The 13843-nt window shown below is 36.9% G+C and overlaps 1 protein-coding gene across 1 annotated transcript in view; it reads right to left on the reverse strand.

Annotated features, from left to right (window-relative positions):
- Positions 1–13843, reverse strand: part of LOC142347894 (uncharacterized) — a 69095-nt gene that overhangs the window by 10930 nt on the left and 44322 nt on the right. Inside the window, exons 8-9 of the mRNA XM_075399051.1 lie at positions 5138–5257; positions 3847–4950 (exon numbers count right to left, since the gene is read on the reverse strand). Of these exons, the coding sequence (XP_075255166.1) occupies positions 3847–4950; positions 5138–5257 (1224 nt within the window). The remainder of the gene's footprint in view (positions 1–3846; positions 4951–5137; positions 5258–13843) is intronic.

Consider the following 13843-nt stretch of genomic DNA (forward strand, 5'->3'; position numbering starts at 1 on the left):
AATTTAGCGCATTCAACAAACAATATTTTTTAACACTAATCAATAGTTTAATACATACCTTATGTGCCTCAAAAGCAGAAAAAAATCGTTTTTTTTTTACGTAAAAGTGTGCAAATTATTTTAAAAGAAATTTAAAAAGAAAGGTGCACAAAGATGCAAAACATGTCAGAGAACTGCTGAAATTGTGAAAATTGTGTTACAAAAACATGGGGAATTTTTATGAAAGGTTTTGAATTATGTTCATAACAATCAGTGAAAATAGCAACCTAACAAACCTCAATAGTCTTCTCAAATTGTGGAAAGGGGAGGAAGAAGAGGCTAATGTTTGAGAGATCGGATTTTGAGACCAAGATTTGTTGGTGAATGAAATATAATGCTGAAGGTACATAAATGTTACAAGAGGTTAATGTGTTTTTATAAGGAATATGAATGTAGGTGATTGTTATCAAAAAAATTGGGAAAAAATTGCAACGGTCTGGAAACTACGTGAGCAAGCTGAAGAAACTACGTAACATAAGTGCTGAAAGTAGGGAAATTGTTTGTGAAAAAAGAATATTAAGTGCTGAAGATTTTAATAGTTTGTCTAAAAGCGCTCAATGAATGTAAAAGTTCTGCAAACAGTCTCTGGCAAATTTATTTTTTTTAGCGGAAAGATCTTCTTAATTACAATCTCACTATGTTGGAAACTGCCGAATAAATAGAACCAACGCGTTCACATTTCACGATATTATGTTCACATTTCACGATATTATGTTCACATTTCACGAAATAGTTGTGCAAAGTTTATCCACTGAAGTTTTTCAGATTCTGTCAGAGCATTTCTTAAATGATTTAAGCAAAAAAATGACCCCCGGAAACCATGATATCTCGCAACTTAATGACAATAGTATATCTGGATTGACGGGTTTTCAAAAAATGCCTCTACTAAAAATAAGTAGTATAATGCTGTCCCTCGAAGCTAATCAAAACTTAAATTCTGTGCATTTGTTATTTGTTATAATACAGTTTTTAAAAAGTTGTAAGTTTACGAAGAGTACGAAATTATTCAATTTTCTTGACAATGGTCAATTTATTGAGAGTTGCAACAGGTTGCATAAAGTTTTAACTGGACAGTTTTGTCGATAACCCAAAATCTCATTCGCTCACCTCAGAGTGCTGTTTTGCTATAAAATTAAATCTCTGAAAACCATCAATACATATCGGAAGAGCAGACAGCCGTTGTGAAGAAAACCGTGAGAATTTTACTCAAACTTTCCTTAACCTGAGGATTTTTGAACACTGTTGGTTGTTGTCAGATTACTTTTCAACTTAACTAAAAATAACCCAGTGAAACGAAACTTGATAGCCATGATAAGAAACATGATAAAACATGGAAAATCTTGCCAAGATCTTGCTATGTAACATGGCAAGAAAACATCAAGATATGTACGAACTTGTATGATCTTTGCATGGCTATCAAGAAACAAGCTCTTGGCAAGATTTCCAAGAAAGACTAACCATGACATGGCAAGATATACCAAGTTGTAAAAATTAAAAAGCACCTTCAAACAAGATTTAGCAAGAATTCATATGATTAAGCACGATTTCTCAAGATTTATCAAGAATTGTCGGAAAATTCAGCTCCCAGTAGTTTATCAACCAACAATTGAGCCTACTTTTTCCAGTATAGTTAAATTTTTAAGTGGGTGCTAGCTCGGTATGTACATAGTACACACCTTATACAGGACCGCCATCGGGAAGGCCCCCACTAAAATCCCATAAAAACATCTTTTTTATAACAAAAACGGTCGTCCTGGTATACATTATTAACGCCGATAATACCGTTTAACAGTCAGATATAAGCTTGTTTTTCTCTAGATGTCTAAAAAAAAGTAGAATCGAGCACAAAATTTAAAACATATAGGTCTTTTTAAAACTTAATATGAAAAACAGAGGGAAATCATTATTCTGTGGTCACATTTTCCTACATTACGCTCCAAGCATTTTTTCTACGAAAACTAGTTTTAAGCCAAGCAATTTCAGTGTTATTTTTAAGGGGATAACACTATAACTTTCCGTGGGATCCTTATTCAACGCACAACGGAACGAACTTTTTTCTGAATGCTCCAAATTACCCCAAAAACAAGTTTATGCAGAAAAACTGATTTTTCTCTGGATTCCCATTTCATTTTTCCACCACCTCATCCCGTGTTGCTTAGAAAAATAATTTTCTATATGTCAAGAATTATCAAGATCTTATCAAGTTACGCCAAGAAAAGTTCTTGATATGTCTTGATAAGATCTTGTCAAGATCTTATCAAGGTGTTCCAAGAAATGTTTGTCTATCAAGATCTTGGCAAGATGTTTCAAGTTTTGCACGAGTTAACAAGATCTTGCATGTCATGGCAAGGTGTATCAAGTTTCGTTTCACTGGGAAACCGTAGAAGTGAATTTTGATTGAAGCAAACAAGCAGACATAAATAATTCAAAATGCACTTTGATCTTGCAACTTGCTGCATTTATTTATGTTAAAATTTGTTCAGCCATTTTTAGAAAGACAGCTTTTCCTACGAGCAAAAATTGACTAATAGGCCCACAAAGATTCATTTTTAATCGCAGTATCGTCTGAACTGTGCACTGAACATACTAAATTGTGTACACATGGAAGGAAAGTGACAGTTTTGTTTCTTTCTGAGATAATTTCAATAGAAAATTTTTTTTAAAACACACTACAGGCTTCGTTCTGATCAAAATCTCTAGGAATCTTAAAAGATTGTCATGAAAACAATTTTTTGTTGTCAAGGTTAAATTAAAGTAATGGTTCAGAATCGGATTAAATGATGGCATGTGTGATGTTTTTCAAGCACAAATCGTAACTGTTTTGCTCAAATTTTGTCGACATAAAAACAGGGATTTGAATTTCGAGATTTGTTGCCTGAGCTCTAACTCTCAAGATTACTTCATAGCTATTGAGTTAAAAGTATTAAAAGAATTAGAGTTTACTTCAGGATCTCAGTACCTGTTAACAATTTCTACAGAACTGGACCATTTTGCGTTTCTGCGTTTTAGAGGCTCGAAAACTTCATATTCTATACTAACAGAGAGTGTCAAGTGAGAATGGTTGGCATAATGTGTTTGGTAGCAAAGAAGTTCTATGAAAAAAAAAATATTTTTTCAGTTAACTCGAACAATTTTATGAACCAATCATTGCAATGATTTTCACATATGATTAAAAAATTCCAGGTTGTCTTAAGTTCTGTTTCTTCAATGGGCTGTTTAGTTGTTTTATATTGAAAAATGCAAAAAAAATTTAAACTTATGCAAAAATTGTTAAAATTTTCTGTTTTCTCCAGCCAAATAAACATTTTTTGCTGTTCCTAACTAAGTATAATGCTTTTCGCCATTTTCAACGATTGTTTGTTGCCTGTTGGGAAGCCAGTGGTAAAAAAGCAAATCTTTCCATTTTATTTTTTGTAAGGAAAATTTTTACGATTTTTTGATAAAATTGATTGAAAGTTCCATAGTTATGACAGCGGATCAATCCTTCATCGGCCCGCTAAGATTCCTGCAGCTATGTTTTTACCAAACAAGAGATCAGTCGAAGAAATCTGTGATGGAATTTGCCACAACGACCTCAAGGAAACCAATACATTTTTGCTCAAAGAAATATTTTAATAGGTCGTTTTTTGTTTGAGAAACATCACGCTGTTCTGTCAGATATCATAAACAATTAAGGGAAATTTCGATAATCGAAATTTATAAGTAGGAACTGAATAAGATATAAAACGTTCAATCACAATCGGGGGCATTTTCATGAAGACCGATGAAAAAAAGGGGCAAAAGGACCATGCAATTTGGGTTACTAGCCTGGTGTAGTGAAATCATTTACAACGGTTCCATCGAAATAGCCCAGAAGCCCTTGAGCAATGCCCAGGAAACTAGTGGGCACCGACACAGTGATAGAGAAGAAGTCGTCGATGATCAACACGCTTATGATCACGTTTGCGTCCAGAATAGCAACCACTATTATGTCATCAACTGGTTGCGTAATTACTACACCTTCGCGCACAAGGTAGATACGATCTAGTGTAACTGATTGTCCTCTAATGGCTATTTTAGTCGATGTCTCACTCAGCCGAAATAAATCGAATACCGCAACTCCTCCGTAACTGATGGCAAACCCGGAAATAACGGTACCATTGCCTTTAACTCTGGTACTGACTTGCATTTTAAAAGGCGTAGCCTGGCTTGTTATCAGATAAGTATACACCCCTAGTCCAAAAAAGGTGTAATCTTTTCCATCCAGAGTTCTAATGTGTGAAAGCATGGTTGACTCTGCAACTGCTGAGCCGCTGTAGGTTCCTATGATTGTTGGTCTGGCAGTCAAGAAAGAGTTGCAGACAGCCTCGTTGTTAGGGTCCGTATTTACTGACCCGTCTTCAAGCAAACAGCACTCAGCAAAAGGTTGCAAGTCGAAGTCATAGTGAGCCATGATGTTGGAGAATGTCCCGGGTTGCAACCCCATGCTTCCGGCTCCTGATTTACGCAGCGTGATCAAACTCTCCTCTGAGTCATAGCAACATTGATTAGATACATAATAAGGCTGATTAGAACTGTCATCATAACAGCTCAAAGCAGGTGATCGGACGCAGAAATCGGCTCCTGGGTTGAAGTAGCACTGGCTAGGTGTGCAAAATCCGGAATTTGTTACTACTGTATGGAGTTCTGATGATCCGTTCTTGTTGCAGCAAATATCGTAGAACCACCCTTTGGTTCCAGTAGCTGCCCCGGCTTCCAAATGGGCAAAGAAGGCGTCAGTTTTGTTGAGTCCAGAGTCCTCTGGGTACGCTGGACAAGGATAGTTCTCTCTTAGGCGAGCTTGGCATGTTGTGAGACTTCTTATACTTTCCAAACTGCTCCAAACTGAACAGCTGCGAGTGTTGCTTCCCAGAATTGGCATGGAATATACAGCTGGAACAAACAAAAACATTTTTTTTCTCTTGTTTACTATCTCCCATGATAAGTTTTCGACTGTCATCAAAAAGAAAAAAATCGGCAGACCAACAGTGGAACTCTTCGATTTGTTCACACTTCTATCCAATTTACGGCAGACACCTCAAGCCGGGTGACACAAAAAATACAGTCCATGAACACTAACTTGTTTCACTACTTGCAACTGTGAAGTACGTGTATCTCTCTTGCGATCCACTGTAATCCTGTTCCACCTCATTAGTCAAAGCAATTCCGCCTGCCTCCGTCGGAAGGAATCCCTCAGTATCTTAACAGTTTCAAAACATTCAATATTTCCGTGGAATTTGCAGCTAGAAAGACCTCTCATTTAACATGTAGAAATTGTTTTTCCTCATAATCAAAGGTTCAACAAGTTTGGATGATGCACCATTAAATCAAGTACATAAACAGAACTTGCAAAATATGACTAGAAAACGAAGAAAAAGCAAAAACTGTTAGTTAAAATTACACCAGATAGTCGAGGCATGGACTCTGTTATTGATGAAGGAAAACATGGAAGCAAGTGTAAAGAGATTGACTGTCTTTACATAAAAAAACTGCAAATCAAAACCAAATATTGCCCCGATAATGTACTTTGAATTAACATGTACGTCTCACTACATTTCAATGTTGCCATCTCGGTCCTCAAGTTGATAATAGCCAGTAGAAAAACTTACTACTGTCCATTTCGGAAGTGAAAATGAATTGATCAAAAGATTCTCTATGACCGGTTTCGCTCAAAAACGTTTTGAAAGCGTTCTATTTTTCTACAGTGAGATGTCAACGTTAGAGCCTTGTGTCGTACAAAATGAGAAAATGTAGGGTTTGTTGTTCGGCGACGCCAATTCGATTGAATTGCAAGCGAGTGTTTATCTATTAATTCGCGGAGCGAATCAATGCCAAATTTTGTCGAGTGGAATTTATTTATTTGAGTTACCAAATAAATCTTGATTTGGCGGAGCGAAATCTCACTTCTATTTTGTACTAGTGTTTCGCTTAACGAATTACAGTTTACTTTTGAATCGTATAGATTAGACTTTAGCGGAACGATTTCGAGAAAAGAATTTAGTTGACTGATTTGAATTATGAATTTCAGAAGAATGAAAATTGAAAGAATAAAATGGTTGAACAATAACTTATTCATATCATCAGACAATTTAAAGCGGCAAATCTTTACAAGATTTATGAACAGACATTCAATCATGCAACAAATTGTAAACAAATTTTAACGACGTGAAATCTTGAGATTTGATCTTCAGAAATCTAACTTTACAAATTGAACAAATTTTAAAGAGCGAAAATGAACTAAATAAATGATAATGGATTATCTTAATTTAGCAACTCAAAACTAAAACTTTTAAGATGAAGGTACTATTATACCACATTTCCCCCTTTGGAGAAGTAAATAATGAGAATTATTTAGCAGAAAATTAGTAAAATATGTACTTGTTAATTAAATAATATCATAAAGTTTTGAGAGTTTAAATGAAGTTTTTGAGTAATGTTTATTTTGAGATATTTTCAATTCAGTCACTCTCGCTCTCATAATAACGTTCTGCCTCACCAACTGTCATCGACACCTCAGGTCCTTCGTAGTTTGGTGAAACGTAGTATTGAACTGGGAAAGCAGGAGTTGGTGAGCATTGCGGCACTGTAAAGTTCGATTCTACATGTTGTGTTTGTGAGGCGGCCGTTTGAATTTGTGAGATTAGCGTTTTGTTTTCTATTTGTTGTTGTTTCAATTTCTGCCGTCTTTTTTGTTTTCCTGTTACACTCGAACTGGATGTTGTTGGGGGGCATGTTTGTGACGAAGCTGCCGATTCGTCTGTTTCAGTGACCGAAGTTGATGCTCGTGTTCGTTTGGCGGGCATAAGATTTGCGGAGGCTTTACTAGCGGCTTTTCTTTTGGGTCGGCTTGGTGGTTCTGCTATTACAATACTAGATGTGGGGAGGTCTATTGGCGCTGCGGGTTGAGTATCTTGATCTGGTTGTTGATTTGGCGGCGCGATTTGTACATGACGTTTTGGTTTGATTGGCATCTTTACTCGTAGTGCCCGTGTTACATTTGAGTGTATGGATGACACAGTGCTGATATCGTCAGCGATTCGACGATGTTTCATCTTCTTTCCTCCCTCGATTTTTCTTCTCAACTCTTTAGCATGATTATTAATAAGCTCCTCCGTAGTTTTTCCTGTTGGGATCGTTGGTCTCCTATTGGCATAGGCTTGAAGCTCAGTCCCCCTCTCTGCCTTTGTCCCAAATTTAGCCAAATTGGAGTTCCGGATTGTGACTTCACGTTTGCCAGGCTCTTTTATGACAGACGTGTGTTCGTCTGTTTTGATTACAGAGGAGCCGGGGGCCAATACTTCATAAAGTCCATCTAGACTCTTCTTGGACCTTTTAGTCCTTGGTCGTTTCTTTGCCAGTTTTAGTTCTAATGAAGTCTCTGTCCGCGGTAGTGGTTGGCATACATCCGGATGGAGGATGAATCGGGACTCTTTGTTAGTGTCGTCTTGTTGACGTTTTTCCGCATCTTTACATAAGTGAAATTTGTTGTCCTCCACTTCTGTGTCACTCCTTTCTTCGTTCGTCCAATTCTCATCTTTAATTAGTTGATCCCATCTAACTGTCTCCAGATCTAAATATTTATTTAGAATGTTATTGTATGTTAGACTTTTAGGGTCTGGCTTTGTTGTTATGTTACTTAAAGGCGTATTTGCTTTGCGACCAAAATGTGCTTCAAATGGTGACATGTTTATCGTCTTTTGACGACAGATTCGTAGTTGATATATTATTGAATTTATTGAAGCCTTTATATTAAATTGATTTCGTGCCGCCGTTTTAATACATGCTAGACGATTCTTGATTGTCTGAATTAGCCTCTCCACTAAGCCAATAGCTCTGTGATCGTGTATTGGTGCCTCAATTAACTCTATATTATTTTGATTACAGAATGCTTTAATTCGCTGGCCCGTTTGACATCTAGCTTGATCTAGTCGAATTGCACGGGGTATACCGTGTAATAAAACATATTCTTGAAGGAATTTCAAAATATTATCTGCATTCGCGCTTTCAAATACCTCAGCTGATGGAAATTTCGAAAATCGGTCAATACATGCAAGAAAGTAGACTTCTTGATTTTTCTCATTATATATGGGTCCGCCAAAATCAATTTGAATTTCTTCATTAGGAACTTTACATAGTTTTAATGGTGCCCATTTTTTAATTGGTATTATAGATTTTAAATTTTTACCGATTTTTACACACGGGTTGCACTTCGCCGTCTTTGTGGCCAAATCACGATGCATATATGGCCACCACGCGTGCGATGCCATGTCTGTCATGCCCCATGTGCCCGGATGCGTGGCGTGGATTGCGTCCACATAGGCGTCCTTTATTGTGTGCGGAAGTGCTATTCTGTCGTCAATACATACACACCCACTCTTCACATGAAGATCTTTCCAGTAACTGTGTATATATGGCGAGATCTGCTTACATCGGTCCTCGTTACCTGTGAGGATACAGTCACGAATTTCTTTAAGGATTGCGTCTTTTGTCGTTAGACTCGCCATTAGAGAGCTGGAAAATATTTTCGATAACGCAAAATTAAACGAGTCTAGATATAATTCGTCGCCTGAAGTGGAAGTGCCTGTTGTGTCTGTTGTCGGTGTTGTTGGGGTACTGGGTGCGGCTGGGACAATTGGAGCGGTTGATGCAATTGAGGGCCCTGCATCCGCGAAGCGAACTCTTGATGGAGTGGATTGCTTAACAGACATGAGGGTTTCGTCGTCGGAATTCGGCTGGGACATCATGTAAACTTGTCTAAATTTTTGGGCTATTCGCTGGAAATTGTTTAAATTACTATGCGACTGATTAGCTGAGCGATTGTGGGCAGAAAGCGAGTTTGGAATGTTGGCTATTTCAATTTCGGGTTTGGTATTTGCAATAATTGGGCTTAATTCGCTAATTGAATTGTCAGTTAGCGTAATATTAGAATGTTCTGGATTTCGCGGTGCCAATTCACTTCCAAATTTGTTAATGGAATTTAGATTATGCTCGACGCATTTTGTGGGTGGATTTCGCGCTGCGAAATCAACGTAATTTTCAGCATTTAATAGAAAGCGTTTCGCGCCGCGCTTAATTACATCCAATTTTGCTACTATGAATTGTTCATCGTATGTAGATATATTAGCGGCTTGTTGATGTGGGTCGCGAGAAATGTAATCCACTAAGCCCATTTTAGAGCCAGGAAGATGATCAATTGAGAAATCGAATGGCAATAATCGGTCCACCCAACGTGTTAATCTGCTATTGTATGACTTATTAGATCTATTTTCTCGCATAATAGATAAGAGGGCTCTATGATCAGTGATGACGGTGAACGGTTTTCCGTAGAGATAGTATTTAAAATGTTCAATAGACCACACCACCCCTAGGAGTTCGAGTTCGTTTACACTGTATCTATCTTCTACTGAATTAAGAAATCGCGATGCGAATGCTACAGTGTGCCAACCATTGGGCGTTCGTTGCTCCAATGCGCATCCTAATCCTTTACGTGAAGCATCACATTTAATGCGTGTTTCTAACTCTGGATTGAAATGTTTATTTTCCGTTGTTTCCGCAATTTTCTCTTTAATTAAACAAAAGTGTTTTTCATGCTCGTCCGTCCAAATGAACTTAGTGTTTTTCTTTAACAATGGTCTAAGAGGGTAACATAGTTGAGACAGGTTCGGAATGAATTTTCCTAAGTGATGAACTGATCCCATAAATGATCTAAGTTTTTTGAGATTAGTTGGTGCTGCTAATTTTTCAATTGCGTCTGTTTTGCTCGAGAGAGGTGTTACACCTGACTGTGTAATATTGTGACCGAGCCATTCAATTTTGTCTTTAGCAAAATGACATTTAGCCAAATTAATTCGCAGATTCTCTTGGTCAAGTCTTATTAAGCATTTTCGTACCAAATCCAAGTGTTTTTCGATTCTTCCTCTGCTTACTATTAATATGTCGTCCAAAAAACAGAATGTATTTTCTAAACCCGCAAGAGTACAGTCAATAGCTTTTTGAAATTCTGCTGGCATATCTGTTAAACCATAGAATCCCGTTTTAAATCGATATGTTCCTGTCATATCTCCACTAACAATATTAAAGTTACAATGGCGGGCCGTATCGTTATGTAAATTGAGTTGGCTGTACGCGTACTGCAGATCGAGCGTTGTAAAATATGCGGTCTCTTGCGGCGCCGATGATAGAGTTTGCGAAATAGTTTGAATTAGTGAGTCAATGTTCGGCATTTGGTACTTGTTTTTGTGAATCGCTTTGTTGAGGATTTTTGAATCCAGTGCTATTTTTATTGACTGATCCTTTTTCACAGTGATGACTATTGGGGATATGAAAAATTGATCTGAGCAATTGTTTAGTTTTTCGATGTGTCCTTCATTAAGCAGTTTTTCTAACTCAATTTTTACTTTTGGTTGGAGGTGTATTGGTACTTTTCTACCTTTTTGATGTACAACTCGATAGTTTCTGTGAAATTTGGAGTTTACTGTATGATTTTTTGATTTGCCAATTCGTGATATTAGTTCAGGAAACTCTTTTGCTAGTGATTTTTTTATTACACACGTTTGATCCACGTTGTTAACTTCGATTTTTGGACAAGGTTTTTGAGTGATTGTAATACCTAATTGGTCAAAAAGGTCTCTTCCTAATATTGGTCTAAATCCATCAGGTACTACTGTAATTCTTGCTTTCGAGATATACCAGTCGTTGCATTTTACAGGAGTTTTCAATGTTCCAAGTGGTTGAACTATATCATTCGAAAAAGACTTCAATTCTTGCGGCTTTTTCTCTGACCATTGGGATTGGATACAGTTGAACATTATTTCTCTTGCTAATGACATGTTTATTATGGTACAGCCACTACCAGAATCAAGTAGTAAGTCACAATTTGTGTTACCAATAATAATTGATAAATTTTGCAAAGTTGTATTCGGTGAATCGACGTTTTCGATAGTAGCGACATAGTTATCGTCAGAGGAATCGTAGTCTGAGTGGGTTTCCGCATTATAGTTTATGTAGTTAACATTTTGGTTTTCTTGACTTGAGTTCTGATTTGAAGTGTCTACATTTTCTACTGTATTAATACGATTATTTTGTTGATTAGTTCTCGAATTATTAAGTCGTCGACGACATATTTTTGCAAAATGATTTTGCAAACCACAATAATTACATTTCTTACCCATGGCGGGGCAAACCTGACGATGTGTAGGTGTCCAACTTTGACCAGAGCCACGGCATTGTCCAATGGAGGTGCGATTCGTTGTTATCCTCGTCGATTGATTACCACGCACACCCGCGCCGCGAAATCGACTATTCTGTTGTATCACGTTTACTGCGTTGCCGTTTCCTCCATTGTTGGATGAAATCCGTTGTTGATTTTGGTTGCCCATTTCCATGTTCACTGCAATACTGAGAGCCCTTTCTGGTTCCACCGTATCTCGAAGTAGCTCTCGTTGGATGTCGTCGTCTAACATGTTTGTAATGAAGATATCCCTTATTATGGCTTCCTCACGGTTTTCAAAATCGCAGTTTTCTGCAAGCTCCTTAAGAACACTGTAAAATTGCTCAACTGACTCGCCCTTCTTTTGTTTTCTGGAGAAGAAGACGTATCTATCGAATGTAATGTTTCTGGGGCGAATGAAGGCGATCTCCATCATTTCCCACAGTTTGAGGGTTGACAAATCATAGATATTGTCATGTGGGAATTTTTGTGTTAGCAGACGTCGTCCTTCCGTGCCTATACTCAAGTATAACAGAGAGACGCATTTTTGGTCGCACAAGTTCCATGGTCGTTCTCCACAAAGTATTCCTGCCTCAATTAGTTTCTGACATTTGAGCTCCCACTGCAATTTCAATTGATTATTTCGAATTCGTCTGTCTCTTTCTGTTTCCTCTGTCGCATCTTCGATTGGTACCTCATATTTCGGTTCTGCCGGCAAACGAACTTCTGTCGGTTTAGGTTGCAACAATGTATCAATTGTGATGTTTTCCCGAGCGAGAATCGCTAATTTCACTTGTATTCTCCATTTCTCCCATCTGATCGGTGGGTCTGAAGTCGGCCGTTCCCAAAATGGCTCTATCGATAGAGGTGTTTTTCGGGATTCGCGAGCTGGCTGCGCCATGTCGTACAAAATGAGAAAATGTAGGGTTTGTTGTTCGGCGACGCCAATTCGATTGAATTGCAAGCGAGTGTTTATCTATTAATTCGCGGAGCGAATCAATACTAAATTTTGTCGAGTGGAATTTATTTATTTGAGTTACCAAATAAATCTTGATTTGGCGGAGCGAAATCTCACTTCTATTTTGTACTAGTGTTTCGCTTAACGAATTACAGTTTACTTTTGAATCGTATAGATTAGACTTTAGCGGAACGATTTCGAGAAAAGAATTTAGTTGACTGATTTGAATTATGAATTTCAGAAGAATGAAAATTGAAAGAATAAAATGGTTGAACAATAACTTATTCATATCATCAGACAATTTAAAGCGGCAAATCTTTACAAGATTTATGAACAGACATTCAATCATGCAACAAATTGTAAACAAATTTTAACGACGTGAAATCTTGAGATTTGATCTTCAGAAATCTAACTTTACAAATTGAACAAATTTTAAAGAGCGAAAATGAACTAAATAAATGATAATGGATTATCTTAATTTAGCAACTCAAAACTAAAACTTTTAAGATGAAGGTACTATTATACCACAATTCTGAAATTCATAATTCAAATCAGTCAACTAAATTCTTTTCTCGAAATCGTACCGCTAAAGTCTAATCTATACGATTCAAAAGTAAACTGTAATTCGTTAAGCGAAACACTAGTACAAAATAGAAGTGAGATTTCGCTCCGCCAAATCAAGATTTATTTGGTAACTCAAATAAATAAATTCCACTCGACAAAATTTAGTATTGATTCGCTCCGCGAATTAATAGATAAACACTCGCTTGCAATTCAATCGAATTGGCGTCGCCGAACAACAAACCCTACATTTTCTCATTTTGTACGTTTTGAAAGCGTTCTATTTTTCTACAGTGAGATGTCAACGTTAGAGCCTTGTAAAATTGAAAAGAAAGTAAGGGCGGAATTTGAAACCTTGACCCTGTAAATCCAGACAGTTGTGGGAATAATTTATCAGCAATACTTAAATTGAAGTAGAGTGAATGTTCCAGAGATGCTGGTTATATTACTACGCACAGTTCACGTTGTGTATTTTAGAATCATTAGAAATTTTATGGACAAATGTTGAAAGTTTTGAATAAAAAGAATTCTATTTTTTTTATCCTCCCAAAATTGCAATTTGAATAACGAATTGAGCATAAAAATTTTGTTAGAAAACAAAAGCTTCGCTGTTGTATCTGAAACTGATCTAGGCATGGCAACTGAGAATAACGTAAGGTTGATTTGATAAACTTGATATTCTTCTCAACTGATTTTGTTTTGTTTTGCTGGAAGGTTTTAATGCAGCATCTCTGTGCTCTCTAAGCGTCAACTTGATGCACAAAAAGATCTATTTTTGTAAAAAAAAAGAAAAGTAAGAAAATGATTTTTTAACTATTTATCAATTGACGTCCGAACCATTTATCCATGATTTTTTAACTATTTATCAATTGACGTCCAAACCATTTATCCTTGTTTGGATTTTCCCCCGTTTTGTTACGGGACATTGGGTACTTTTTTGTCTTGTCAAACAAGACTGTCCTGAAAATTTCCTCCTTGAAAAACTTCTACAAATCATTTTGAACAGTAATAACACATTACGCGGCCAAATACCAATTTCTCGAGTAAATTCAGTTAAT

Source organism: Convolutriloba macropyga, chromosome 10 (genome assembly GCF_964194025.1).
Source record: "Convolutriloba macropyga chromosome 10, txConMacr16.3, whole genome shotgun sequence".
NCBI classification, from domain to species: Eukaryota; Metazoa; Xenacoelomorpha; order Acoela; family Convolutidae; genus Convolutriloba; species Convolutriloba macropyga.